Here is a 15158-nt window from a genome sequence, read left to right on the forward strand (position 1 = left end):
AAAAAAAAAAAAATCACATGGAATCTCAAGGGATCCTGAATAGCCAAAACCATCTTGAAAAAGGACAAAGTTGAAGAACTCACATTTCCTGATTTCGAAACTTACTACAAAGCTAGTATAATCAAAACAGTTTGATGACAGCATGAAGACAACCATAGAGCAATGGCATAGAATAAAGAATCCAGAAATAAACACTTGCATATACAGTCAAATGGTTTTCAACAAGGGTGGCAAGGCCATTCAGTCTTTTCAACAAATGATGGCTAGGAAAACTGGGTATCCATATGCAAAAGAATGAAGTTGGACCCTTACCTCATATCATATATAAAAATTAACTCAAAATGGATCAAAGACCCAAATACAAGAACATTTGGGAGAAGAATTTCATGACATTGGATTTGGTGATGATTTCTTGGATACGATATCAAAGGCATGAGCAACAAAAGGAAAAATAGATAATCTGGACTTAAGAACTATAAGCAGAGTAAAAAGGGAACCCACAAAATGGGAAAAACATTTGCAAATTATCTATCTAATAGGAACTCATATCTAGAATATATAAAGAACTATGCTCAATAAAAGAACAAAAAATCCAATTAAAAAATGGACAGAGGACTTAAATTAGACATTTCTCAAAAAAGACATACAAATGGCCAATAAGCACATGATAAAAAGGTTCAACATTGTTAGTCATGAGGAGAATGCAAATCAGAACCCTAATAAGGTATCACTTCACATGCATTAGGCTATGTTGTTTTAAATCAACAGAAAATAGTGAGTGTTGATAAGGATGTGAAAAAACACTTTGGGAGGCCGAGGCGGGTGGATCACGAGGTCAAGAGATCGAGACCATCCTGGTCAACATGGTGAAACCCCGTCTCTACTAAAAATACAAAAAATTAGCTGGGCATGGTGGGGCATGCCTGTAATTCCAGCTACTCAGGAGGCTGAGGCAGGAGAATTGCCTGAACCCAGGAGGCAGAGGTTGTGGTGAGCCGGGATCGCGCCATTGCACTCCAGCCTAGGTAACAAGAGTGAAACACCGCCCCCCCCCCCCAAAAAAAAAAGGATGCGAAAAATTAGAACTGTGCAATGCCAGTAGGAATATAAAACAGTATAGGTGCTACAGAAAAAGGCATGGCAACTCCAGCAAAAATAATCATAAAATCACCATGTGATCCTGCAACTGTATTCCTGGGTATATACCCCAAAGAAGTAAAAAAGACTCAGATACTTGTATACCTATGTTCACAGCAGCATTATTGATAATAGCCAAAAGGGGGAAGCAACCCAAGTGTCCACTGATGGATGAATGGATAAACAAAATGTGGTAAATATGTACAATGGATTATTATTCAGCCTTAAAAAGGAAAGAAATGTTGATACATGCATTATCCTTGCTGCAACATGGATAGACCTCAAAGACATTAAGCTAAATAAGCCAGTCACAAATGGACAAATATTTTATGATTCCAATAACATGAAATTCCTAGAGTAGTCCAATTCATAGGTCAAAGAGACAGAAAGTAGAATGGTGGTTGCTAGGAACTGGGGAAAGAAGGGAATAGAGATTTAGTGTTTAATGGCTAGAGAGTTTCAGTTTTGGATAAAATTTTTAGAGATGGATGGTGGCGAAGGTTACACAAAAACACAAATGGACTTAATACCACAGAACCATATACTCAAAAATGGTTAAAATGGTGAATTTTGTTAGGCATATTTTACCCTAATTAAAAAAAAAGTGTCAAGGAATCTTAAATGGCAGATTAGAAACCTGGAGAATGGTGGGTCTCAATAGGTAATCAGTAGATCTGGCTCTTCACTGATGGGCCTTCAAATATCAGTACGTACAGGTCTTTCCTCTTGGGCTGGTTAGAGCCTATTCATAGAATATAAAATGGCGATGGCCAGGTGCGGTGGCTCACACCTGTGATCCCAGCACTTTGGGAGGCCAAGGCAGGTGGATGACTTGAGGTCAGAAGTTTGAGACCAGCCTGGCCAACATGGTGAAACCTGCCTCCACTAAAAATACAAAAATTAGCTGGGTATGGTGGTGCACGCCTGTAATTGTGGCTACTTGGGAGGCTGAGGTAGGAAAATTGCTTTAACCCAGGAGGTGGAGGTTGCAGTGAGCCGAGATTGAGCCAATGCATTCCAGCCTGGGACACAGCGAGACTCCATTGGGGTGGTGGGGGGAGAGAAAACTGCTATTCTCCAAGGCCTAAAACAGTACAAGATGAATCAACGGCTTAGAGAATTCTTAATATTTGTATCAGGAACTATGCTATTTCAAAATTATAAACTCAATCCTTAAATTACCAAAGGTGTGATATTATTCCTATTTTACTAATCAGGTGGGGTATAAGAAGACTGGATATCTTGAGTACAGAAACTAAGCCACAGTTGAGATTCAAACATGGAGTCTGTATTACTCCATGGCTCACCTTAATCATTATATTACACTGCCACCTTCAGTGTGTGTATGTACACGTGTGTCTATGCATACATTTGCATACTATATACTATACACACACACACACACACACAATACACACACATTGTATAGCACAAGTCCCCAAGAATAAGAATCTGTTTTACCACATGCTAATAACATAACCTCTGAGTTATGATCTGATGCATGCTGTCCTAGTCAGATTTAATTTAGTAAGTAGTTCAATTTTGTGTGTCTAATTCTAAATGAACCAACCCAAAAGACCGTATCTAATAAAAGGTCTGTAAGTCATGTCACAAAGAATGGCTGAAGGAATTAGAAATATTTAGCCCAAATAAGAAAAGTTGGGCCGGGCGGGGTGGCTCATGCCTGTAATCCCAGCACTTTGGGAGGCTGAGGCAGGTGGATCACCTGAGGTCGGGAGTTGGAGACCAGCCTGACCAACACAGAGAAACCCTGACTCTACTAAAAATACAAAAAATTAGTCAGGCATGGTGGCGCATGCCTGTAATCCTAGCTACTCGGGAGGCTGAAGCAGAATTGCTTGAACTCTGGAGGTTGCGGTGAGCTGAGATCGCACCATTGCACTCCAGCCTGGGCAATAAGAGCAAAACTCCATCTCAAAAAAAGAAAGGCTGTCTGGGGGGTGAGGGTAGAGGAAGAGAAAGACAATGTCATGATAAAGGTAGAATAAGATAATGATCAAGAACACAGACTTCTGACTTAGATATCTGCCCTCTTCCCCTAACTAGCAGTGCCACCTTAGTTAAGTTACTTATCCTCTCTCTGCTTTTAGACCTTAAAATGAGAGTAACAAAAATATCCAGTACCTGGTATCTTGCTCAAAGTAACTATAAGGAATGAATTAAGTAATAAAATGCATTTAACACAGTACTGGGCACAGAATAAGAAGCTCTAAGGTGTGTTGTTGTTAGTGATCAATCTTCAAATAGTAAAAAGCCTGAAGACATATGTGAGGAGAAGGCAGTGAATCACTGCTATAGTGAAGCACAGCTGATGCCAATGAACTACATCGCAGCATGGGGTGAAAGTCTCCAAGACACAGAAATGGTTGGAAGAAAAATTGCTGGTTATATTGTCTAATTCTGATTAATAAAAAATTGCCATTCTCATTAGGAGTACTTGCTTCCTATGACACCTTTGATCAGCCTCCCAATAATATATGTATAGAAGATAGCACAGGATATTAGGAAGTGTACAAACTAGTAATGAGAAATAAGAATTATAGTCCTACTTTTGATATTAACTATGAGTGTGATCTGGGATGAGCCATATGATGAAGAGAAGAAACAGCATATTTGCTATTATTCCCAAACTTTCAAGTTTACTTTAGAAATATAAACTTACTTCCTCCTAAAATACTTAAAACTTAACTTGCCCTTCAATAAGTAATTAAATTACTAAGTTAAAAATTTAGAAGTCTTTAAACCTGGGCTTAAAAAGCTCTGATATTTGGAGCCAAATGGCAACCTGATCACTTTTAATTTAGAGTTCTCCATCTTCTTGCATCACTAGCGATGATAGCTGAGCCAGTTTTTATAGAGAAAGGCTGTGTACGGTAGTGGTGTGCAGTGTGGGCTGTACAGCCTGACCACCCAGATTCTGTAACAGCTTGTTGGCTGTGGAGTCTGACTGACTACATAAAGAAACTAATGCTAAGAAAGCTCATCTATGATTATAACAGCACCTATTAACTCACAGGATTAAGAGCAATGAATATAAATTTATAATTATACTGAAGGCTTGACACAAACCTCAAAGCACTATTAAACAGTAAAGCTAAACAATGCTGAGTGAGGTGTTTAAAAATTATAAATTTTTCCTATAAGGAAGCAGAAACCAATTTTGGGGGGACTCATTCTGGAAAAAAATATTTTACAAAATTGTCCCATTTTCCAATATAGTAACTGGTTTGCTGAGCTCCAAAACTGTGTGCTTTCTCTTAAAAAAAAAAAAAAAAAAAAAAAATTGGCCAGGCGCAGTGGCTCACGCCTGCAATCCCAGCACTTTGGGACACCGAGGTGGGAGGATCACGAGGTGAGGAGTTCGAGACCAGCCTGGCCAACATGGTGAAACCCCATCTCTACTAAAAATACAAAAATTAGCTGGGCATGGTGGCATGCGCCTGTAGTCCCATCTGCTCAGGAAGCTGAGGCAGAAGAATCGCTTGAACCCAGGAGGCAGAGGTTGCAGTGAGCCAAGATCGCACCACTGTACTCCAGCCTAGGTGACAGGGCGAGACTCCATCTCACATACGGAAATAAAAAATTTTTTAATTCAGAGTAATATCTTAAAATTATGACATCCCCCTTAGTTCTGGTGTTTTCCAAATTATAAAAATGCATGTTTATTACAACAAGTGACACAAAACAAGATTAAGAAGTATAATATAGGCAAAGCTAATTCTCTCTTCCCAAATCTAATCCCATCCTCTAAAATAATCAAGATTATCAGTACAAATGTTTTTATAAATTCATTTTTTCCCAAAATTACTACAGATATGATACTCAAAAGCTTACCTCCAGATATATTGATGGTGGATTATGCTCCCCACCAAATTTGTCCAATAGCGCCTCTATATGTTCCTGTGTCAACTTAATCATTTGTTTGATATTCCACACCTAAAAAATATTTTAAAAGAATTTAAATAAAAATCACTTAGAATATGAATTAGAAATATTTTAATGTAGACAACTACATTACAGTAACTGCCAGTGTTCCTCAAATTTTAAGCTTAGAGATCATTTAGTAAGTGGTTTCTCTCTTTTATTATTATACATCTTTAAATTTTTTTCTACACTAGTAATACAACTTATTCTCAACTACAAAAGATTCAAATAATTCATGAATATTCAGAATAAACCATGAAAATCTCTCTTAATCTTCCTCACATTCCCAGGCTCCCTTTTGAAAAAGTTAAGTTCTGTTTATGGTTTGGTGAGCAGCCTTCCATGTCTCCCTTTTATTCATGGAAAAAACATACATACATATATGAAATATACAAATATAAATAAATACTATATATAAAATACTTTCGACACTTGCTTTTGTCACATAATAATAATGCCTCAGAAGTCTCTCCACGTCAATATGTATATATTTTACTCCCTAATAGTTATATAGCATGCACTGCTATTTCAACAGTCTCCAGACATCAGTGGTATCCAGCAAACAACTGAGTCCAATTTGTTTGGTTTGATAGTGAGAACTGGCTACACAAATTAGGTTATATGGCAGATTCTATTTCTAAGTTGAATGATCTAGATCTGCAGTTTTAAGGTTTGTCCAAAAAATGTATTTAACGTAAATATAATACACAGTAGAAATTATGGCCTTTAAAACTATTTAAATTTATAATGAAAAAATGTCAGATACCAATTTTTAAATGTACAGGGAAATAAATGAAAAAACAACAACAACAACAACAACAACAAAAAAAAAGGTTCCAAGTCTCTTGGTTTATTTAATAATTCTCTTACCAAAGAACATTTAGGTTATCCCATTTCCTGAACATCAAACAATACTTCAAAAAAATAGTTCTGAACTGCCTTTCAGGGTAAAAGTGCAAGTTTTATTTTTTGATATCTAGGTATGCGATTCCAGGATTGAAGGATATACGTAACTTAAAATTTAATAAATATGCCAAATGGTCTTCCAAAAGAAGAAATGTATCAAGTCAAGTCCCTATCTGCAGGGTAGAAGTCACTGTTTTCCCCTCAATCTCACCAATACCCAGCATAATCACACTTCTAAACTTTTGCCAATTTGAAAGGCAAAAGGTAATAATCATGTTTTAATTTGTATTTCCTACAAAGTTGAGCATTTTTTTTTCCCATTTATTTATTTTATTGTATTTTAGGTTTTGGGGTACATGTGAAGAACATGCAAAATTGTTGCATAGGAACACACATGGCAGTGTGATTGGCTGCCTTCCTCCCCATCACCTACATGTGGCATTTCTCCCCCTGCTATCCCCCCCCTAAGTTGAGCATTTTTTATGCTTACTGGCCATTTGAGATTTTGGAAAATTCCCTATACTGTACTCCTTTTTATTCTATTAAGTTGTTTCTTTCCTACTCATTTATAGATACTCTTTATTCTGGATATTAATCTTTCTTCTACAAATGTTAAGGTCTTTCAATTGTTTTTCATGTCTCTTGTCATATAGTCTTGCTACTCAAAGTGTGGTCCAGAGACCAGCAGCATCAGCATCTTCTGAAAGACTGTGAGAACAGGAGAAGCTGGCCTGGCATAGTGGCTCGCATCTGTAATCACAGCACTTTGGGAGGCCAAGGCAAGTGGATTGCTTGAGCCCAGGAGTTCACCATCAGCCTGGGCAACATGATGGATGCCCATCTCTATAAAAAATACAAAAATTACTGGGAGGCCGAGGCGGGTGGATCACGAGGTCAAGACATCGAGACCATCCTGGTCAACACGGTGAAACCCCGTCTCTACTAAAAATACAAAAAATTAGCTGGCCAGGGTGGCGCGTGCCTGTAATCCCAGCTACTCAGGAGCTGAGGCAGGAGAATTGCCTGAACCCAGGAGGCAGAGGTTGCGGTGAGCCGAGATCACACCATTGCACTCCAGCCTGGGTAACAAGAGCAAAACTCCGTCTCAAAAAAAAAAAAAAAAAAAAAAAAAAAAAAAATACAAAAATTAGTCGGGCATGGTGGTGCATGCCTGTAGTCCCAGCTACTCAAATGGCTGATGTAGGAGGATCACCTGAGCCTAGGGGGCTGAGGCTGCAGTGAACCATGACTGCCCCACTGCTCCATAGTCTGGGCAACAGAGTGAGACTCAGTTTCTACCGCCATCCCACAACCTGCCAAAACAAACAAACAAACAAACAAAAACAAAAACAAAAAAACCAGCAGAAACTCAAGCTCCATCTCAGATCTACTGAACTTTAGCAAAATGATTGATATGCATATTAAAGTCTGAGAAGCAATGACAGAGGTTCCAAATTTTTTTCTAGTCAGATATTTAAATGTTTTCTTTCGTGATGCCTTTGCTAATTTCTCACACCTCCACAAAGTGTTGGATGGCTTCTTTTATCTAGCTACACTTACTCCCTAGGTGATTTCATCCAATCTTGTATCTTTATATGCCTACTGATGAAGCCCAAAATTTAAAATCCAGCTCTACCTTTTCCTCTCAATACCAGATCCCCAACTGCCTGTTGAATAGGTCTACTAGTATACCTAATAGACATTTCAAACTTAACATGTGCAAAGACTAACTTCTGATCTCCCCCACTATCCCACAAAATTCGTTTTTCCTATAATCTCTTTACCTCAGAAAATGACAAGCTCCACTCATTGAGTAAACCAAAAACTTCAGCATCATCCTTGACTCTTTTCTCACATCTGACAATCCATCTCAATCCATCTCCAAATCAAAATATATGTAGATATAGTCACCACCTCTACCATTACCACCTGGTCTAAGCCACCTTCATTTCTCTTTTATTACTACAGTTTCTGAAATGGTCTCTCCTGTTTCATACCTAGAAATGCACAGTAGCTATTCTTCAAAAACTCTAACTGCAGGCTGTGTGTGGCTCATGCCTGTAATCCCAGCACTTAGGAAGGCTGAGGCGGGAGGATAACAACATAGTAGGACCCTGTCTCTACAAAAAAAAAAAAATTAGCCAGACATGGTGGAGTGTGCCTGTGGTCCCAGAGGCTGAGGTAGGAGGATTGCTTGAGCCTGGGAAGTTGAGGCTGCAATGAGCCATGATCACGCCATCCCAGCCTAGGTAACAGAATGAGACCCCCATCTCAAAAACAAAACTATAACTGCAAATTATATGTCATTCCCTTGCTCAAAACCCTCCACTGGCTTCCCCACTAAAAATCACCAAAGCTATGACCTGGCCCTCTGCCATTTGTCTATCTTCATTTCTTACTGTTCTTCCCGTCACTCGTCCCTCTCCAATCACACTTGGCCTCACTGAACATGCCAAGTATACTTCCAATGCAGGACTTGTGAATTTACTATTCCTTCTGCCTGGAATGCTCTTCCCCTAAGATTTCTACAAGGTTTATTATCTCACCAAGTTCATTCATCTCTTTATCCCAGTGTCACCTTATCAGTGAAGCATTCTCTTACCATCTCATTTAGAAAGGCAACTATCACCGGGCAGGTGTGGTAGCTCACGCCTGTAATCCCAGCACTTTGGGAGGCCGAGGTGGGTGGATCACCTGAGGTTGGGGGTTCAAGACCAGCCTGACCAACATGGAGAAATCCCGTCTCTACTAAAAATACAAAACTAGCCGGGTGTGGTGGTGCATGCCTGTAATCCCAGCTACTAGGGAGGCTGAGGCAGGAGAATCCCTTGAACCTGGGAGGTGGAGGTTGCAGTAAGCCGAGATTCCGCCATTGCACTCCAGCCCGGGCAACAAGAGCAAACTCTGTCTCCAAAAAAAAAAAAAAAAAAAAAAAAAAAAAAAAAAAAAAAAATACAACCAAAAAAAAAAAAAAAAAAGAAAAAAAAAAAGATAGGCAACTATCCCTCCCATTCCTTAGAGGAACAGAATCAGTTTCCATATCCTTTGTTAATTTTATTTGTTCTATAGCATATGTGACCACCTTATTATATATATATTTTACTTTATTTTGTTATTGGTGTGCATCTTCCCCACTCCCCAACAGAATAAAGTCCAGGAGGGCATCGGTTTTTGTCTTATTTTTTTTCTGATTTATCCCTAGGGCCTGGAACAGTGCCTGGCATATTATAAGCACTCAAACATTATTTGTTTAAAAAATGAATATTTTATTTATTTTTGAAACAAGGTCTCTGTCTCCCAGGCTGGAGTGCAGTGGCACAATCTTGGTTCACTGCAGCCTCAGCTTCCCTGGCATCGATCCTCCCACCTCAGACTCCCAAGTAGTTGAGACTACAGGTGCGCACGACACCTGGCTAATTTTTGTATTTTTAGTAGAGATGGAGTTTTGCCACATTGCCCAGGCTCGATCTTTCCTTAGAGCATCCCTCTATGATGTGTTCACTGACCAACTGGGCAAAACTGTTTTCTAAGTCATAATTTGATAACATAAAGTTGATTATGTTTTCCATATCTACTAGCTACTTTAAGATCAGAAACATTTTATTCTTTTTTTGTCCCCTCATGACTTATTTTGGTGTCTTAGTCATAATAGGTACTCAAACCTGAAGATTTAAGTTGTTTTCAGAATACAGTAATAGAGAGAGAACAAGTCATCCTAGTTCAGTGACTCTTTCTTAGGTCCAGTAAATTCAGGACAACATTACCCACACTCCCTTTTTTTTAAATGTTCCATAAAAACTCATATGCAGTTAGCATAAAGATCTATTTTTCCCAAGGGATGGGAGAAAGCGGGGGGAAAATAACACAGAGGGGAAATAAAGAGAATGAGCTGATTAGAATAAAATTTTATTGCTGGGGTATAGAAAATGTTAAGATTGGGCCGAGCATGGTGGCTCATGCCTGTAATTCTAGCACTTTGGGAAGCCGAGGCTGGTGAATCACTAGAGGTCAGGAGTTTGAGACTAGTCTGGCCAACATGGTGAAACTAAAAATACAAAAAATTAGCCAGGCATGGTGTCAGATGCCTGTAGCCCCAGCTGAGGCAGTAGAACTGCCTGAACCCAGGAGCAGAGGTTGCAGTAAGCTGAGACTGTGCCACTGCACTCCAGCCTGAGTGACAAGAGCAAGACTCTGTCTCAAAAAAACAAAAACAAAAAACAATAACAAAAAAGATAAAATTGGTTAGGTATAGTGGGGCCAGACCATAAGCGTCTGGAAGTCAGGTTTCTTATGTCCCCAAAGAATAATTTTATATTTGAAGAATAAACAAAAGTCACAATGACCCTTGTTGGAATTTTAAAGAATGAGTTTGGGAGAGAAAAGTCTTTCAAAATCTCCAGAACAGCTAGAGAAAGAACTTTGATGACTCTTATAAAACAGAGATATACTAAAAAGTAGAATAAGATACTGTAAAGCCAACAGTAGGTACACAGTTAAAATATCTGTTGAAGAAAAAAAGAAAAATCTGTTATCACATTCCTAAAAGGGAGATGAACAAATTAAAAACAAAACTCAGGCCGAGTGCAGTGGCTCATGCCTGTAATCCCAGCACTTTGGGAGGCTGAGGTCAGGAGTTCAAGACCAGCTTGGCCAACATAGTGAAATCCAGTGTCTACTAAAAATACAAAAAATTAGCTGGATGTGGTGGTGGGCACCTGTAATCCCAGCTACTTGGGAGGCTGAGGCAGGAGAATCACTTGAACCTGGGAGGCAGAGGCTTTGTTGAGCTAAGATCCTGCCATTACACTCTAGCTTGGGCAATGAGGACGAATCTTCACGTCAAAAAAAAAAAAAAAAAACCTAAAAACTTCAAGAAAGTTACTGAAAGATTTCCTATTCTGTTTTGATCTCTTCAGTAGACCACAGCTATTACAATCAAGCAAGTTTAGTGAATAACTGATCATTTTTAGTGACTTTACAAATGGCAAAACTCCCTCTCCAAAAAAAACTGAGAATTTTTTTTTTAATCCCAGCTTAGAAGATGCCTATGTTAAAATATAAATGCAGACAAACTGTAATGGAAGGACATGAAGAGCGGCTATGGCACACACACAAAATAACTACAGCCATTGGCTTCCCTCATCCCTATAAAAAGGTATCAAGTATAGATTATGATGGTTTCTACCAAACCTTTAGAGAAAATGTAATTAAAATATCAATTCGTAATAGGTGACTACATACATTCTAAATTACTTTTAAGAAGCTAGCAAAATCGAAAATGTAATTAAAATATCAATTTGTAATAGGTGACTACATACATATACATAGAGAGAGATATATACATCTTCTAAATTACTTTTAAGAAGCTAGCAAAATCTAGCTGTCAAAACTCAACAAAGATAATACCAAAAAAACAAACAAACAAACAAACAAACAAACAAAAAAAACCAGGCCAGGTGCAGTGGCTCATGCCTGTGATCCCAGCACTCTGGGGAGGCCCAGGTGGGCAGATAACTTGAGGCCAGGAGTTCGAGACCAGCCTGGCCAACAAGGCAAAACTCTGTCTCTACTAAAAGTATAAAAATTAGCCAGGCATGGTGGCGTGCACCTGTAGTCCCAGCTATTTGGGAGGCTGAGGCAGAAGAATCACTTGAACTGAGGAGGTGGAGGTAGCTGTGAGCTAAGATCACGCCACTGCACTCCAGCTTGGGTGACAGAGCAAGACTCTATCTCAAAACAAACAAACCAACAAACAAAACAAAATAATCCAATCTGTGAGGAAAGGCATCAAACTCTTAAATATAAACATATATAACAATATATAAGTATATATATTAAAAGCAAGAATAATCATTAATTAGGAATCTAGTAATATTGAATCCAATAATTTGTTTCTTGGAATCTCTCAGGCCAGTCCTGTAGTTTTCTCCTAAGTCAAAGGAGAAAACTACAGGACTGGCCTGAGAGATTCCAAGAAACAAATAATTGTTACCAAAGGTGGGGCTGGGGGAGGAACAGAAGGAGGGAAGGGAGAGACAGAAGTGGTCCTAAAATTTCAAGAAAATAGTTGAAAGAATCATAGTACTGAAAGCAAGGAGGCCAGGACCATCAATCATTTAGTTAGAAAAATTCAGAATATTTCCGAAAAATAGAAAACAAATATAATCAGCTTGACAAAGAAATCAAAGCTAATAAATTGAAGACCAAAACACAAGAGTAAATTTCTACTGAGATAACTCTGGAAGAACAGCCAGCTTAAAGACAACACACATAAAGTATGAAGAAATTATAAAGACCTGAATTTTGAATCATACAGTCATTAAATTAAAACCTCAGGTAATGTAAAACAGATTACTCCTGAAGAGAGAATTAAAGAACTAGAAGGTGACTGAGAAAATCAGCCCAAAGGCAAAGATAAATGGATGGAAAATATTAAAAGACATAAAGCACAGAATTAGTTAATCTGGGAGGTAAACAGGGAATAGGAGAGATACTTGAACAGAAAATGGCCATAAATTTTCCAAAACAGGTGAAAGTAAAAAAATTCAGTTCTTAAAGTCAGCCAGAAAGAAAAGACAAGTTAAGACTGATGGCATACGTCTCAATATCAGCAAAAGAAGCAAGAAGATAATGAACTGATATTAAGATGCAAGAAGAAAATAACTGACAATCTAGAAAAAGAAAACTTAATCAAGAAATAAAAGAATGGCATGAGAGGGCTGAATCGTGTCCCCCCCAACCAAGATAACTATACAGTATACCAAAACCCAGAAGAACCTGTAAATGTTACCACCTATGGCAAAAGGAACTTTGTAGATGTGATTAAGTATTGTGAAACAGGGAGATTATTCTGGATATCTGGGTAAACCCTGAGTGTAATCACAAGCATACTTATAAGAGGGGAATAAAGGGGAATTTTACTATAGATGATTAGGTGATATTAAAAACCTAGCAGAGAAAGATTTGAAGACGCTACCCTGCTGACCCTGAAAATCAAGGAAGTGGCCAGGAGTCAAAAAATACAAGGAGTGCAGCTCTAGAAGCTGGAAAAGGCAAAAAATTGGGATTTTTTCCTTATTGTCCCTAGAGAGAGCACAGCCATGACGATACCGTGATTTTTGCCCAGTAAAACAAACTCACTCTGGATTTCTGACCTCCAGAAATGTAAGAGAGTACATTTGTGGTGGTGTAAGTGACCAAGTTTATTATTTGTTATTGCAGACATAAGAAATGAACACAGATGGAGAATCTAGAGACTACTACACATGAAAGTAAACCTAAATAAGCATTAATGTTTTATTAATAAGTTTACTAATAAGCATATTAGGTTTTAATATAAAGATTACATAAAATAACAACAAAACAATGAGTGCAACTAATTTGGGAACGGGCCAGCATTACAGCATTTCAAAACTTATCCATTATTATTCAAGAAGAGAGATCTAGGAACATCTTGTGCCAGATATCAGAACAACATCAGAGGCCAGCTTGAAGTGACTCCTACTGACCAAATAATTGACTATAACAGACAGTATACAAAAACAAAAACTTCCTAATTCCATAAAAATTAAAAGGGTGGGAGAGCATTTGCTCACACTGTAGATGACTATTACATCCTTAGAAAACTGGGCTTTAAATGAAAAAAATTATGCATGTATCCTGCCTTTTTAGGAAAAATTAATTATTCCCATTTGATATGAGGAAATGCTTCTTTACAAAAGAATGCCAGCTAATACAAAATAATTGGTTCAGGAAAGGATCAAAGGATGCTAAAATCTTTAAGCGAAAAGCTGGTGGAGAACAGGATGCTTACATAGTGCCAAAGTATTTTCCCACATATTAAAGATAAGGGGGAAAACATACCTTCAAGTGGCTTAGAACCATTAACAGTGGGACAACCTAACATATGCCTCTTGATATGATGCAACATAAATGGGACATCACCCATGAAGTATACATGCAAAACATTTAAATTGAATCTAATCACACCTTTATACTTAACTTCTAGTTTAGAAGAAATACAGGGAATAGAAAAAATGCTAAAACTGCTACAATGAAATAATCAAATCTAGATTGTGGGACATTCTATAAGACCATTTTCCTTCTCTTTGAAAGTCAAAGCCTTGACAATCGAACTAGTCCAAAATGTGGGTCATTCTAAGACAACTGTCCTGGACTCTTTAATAAATCATATAATGGGAGAACAAAACAGTGGGTGGTCAGTTCAAGATTAAACACAACTACTACTAAAAGACAACAAATAATTCAGTGCATGCACAGAGTGGCAATTAGTTTAGGGATGGAGGACAGCTGTAAGACATTCTTGGGACAATCGTGGAAATTTGAACACATACCAGATGTAAGATGATGGAGTTGTTCATCTTCCTAGATATAATATTTTGGTTAAATGAAATAATTTCCTTTTTCTTAGGAGATATACATACAGTAAAATGTTGACAATCATTGAATCTTCATAGCATAGTGTTGTGTTTAATGCACTATTCTTTCAACTTTTCTGCTGTTTGAGTTTTCCCCAAAACCTTTTTTTTTTTTTTTTACTGTTAAATAGTGTTTTTCTTTTTCCACAACAGTGTTTTTTCTCTTAGAGTCAAATTTATCTGATATTAGCCCATCTATACCAGTGGCCTTACTACTATTTGCCTGGTATGACCTTTCCCATTCTTTTACCTTCAACTACTGTGTGTCTCTTATAAACGAAACAACAGATTTTTCTGTTGTTAGTTTGTTTTATTTTAAAGATATTTGGCTGTATTTTAATGACAGATTTTGGTTCATTTACATTTTTGTAGCTGATTTATTTCTACCATCTTACTATATGCTTTCTACTTATACTCCTTCTGTGCTTCTTCCTGCTTTTCTGACTTCTACTGAATTTTCAAGTTCTGGTATTCTCTTTACATACTGTATAATGGCCACATACTAGGCCACAAAGCATATTTCATAAATACAAGGAAAAGTTATCATACGATCATATTTCCTTACCATAACGCAACTGATTTAGAAAAAAAAAATTTGAAACTATTTTGGAAAAATTCAAGATTAATTCATTTGAAACTCTTAAAATGTTAGAAATAGGTAAACTTTTAACTTAAGAATGTCTATAAGAAACCCACAGGAAAATGTCATGGTGAATAATTAGAAATAGGATA

At 37.6% G+C, this 15158-nt stretch overlaps 1 protein-coding gene across 7 annotated transcripts in view; it reads right to left on the reverse strand.

Annotated features, from left to right (window-relative positions):
• Window positions 1–15158, reverse strand: part of BRAF (B-Raf proto-oncogene, serine/threonine kinase) — a 203603-nt gene that overhangs the window by 121640 nt on the left and 66805 nt on the right. For 6 of the 7 annotated variants that reach the window (XR_001816831.2, XM_017499757.2, XM_037728266.1 and 3 more), the window contains exon 2: window positions 4993–5094. Coding sequence is in view for 6 of the 7 variants with exons in the window: in XM_017499757.2 (XP_017355246.1) it covers window positions 4993–5094 (102 nt within the window). In the remaining variant the exon portion in view is untranslated. Of the gene's footprint in view, window positions 1–4992; window positions 5095–7899; window positions 7905–15158 lie in introns of all 7 variants that reach the window. The other variant, XM_037728265.1, reaches the window with a different exon arrangement.

Source organism: Cebus imitator, unplaced genomic scaffold, assembly GCF_001604975.1.
Source record: "Cebus imitator isolate Cc_AM_T3 unplaced genomic scaffold, Cebus_imitator-1.0 Scaffold260, whole genome shotgun sequence".
Taxonomy (NCBI): domain Eukaryota; kingdom Metazoa; phylum Chordata; class Mammalia; order Primates; family Cebidae; genus Cebus; species Cebus imitator.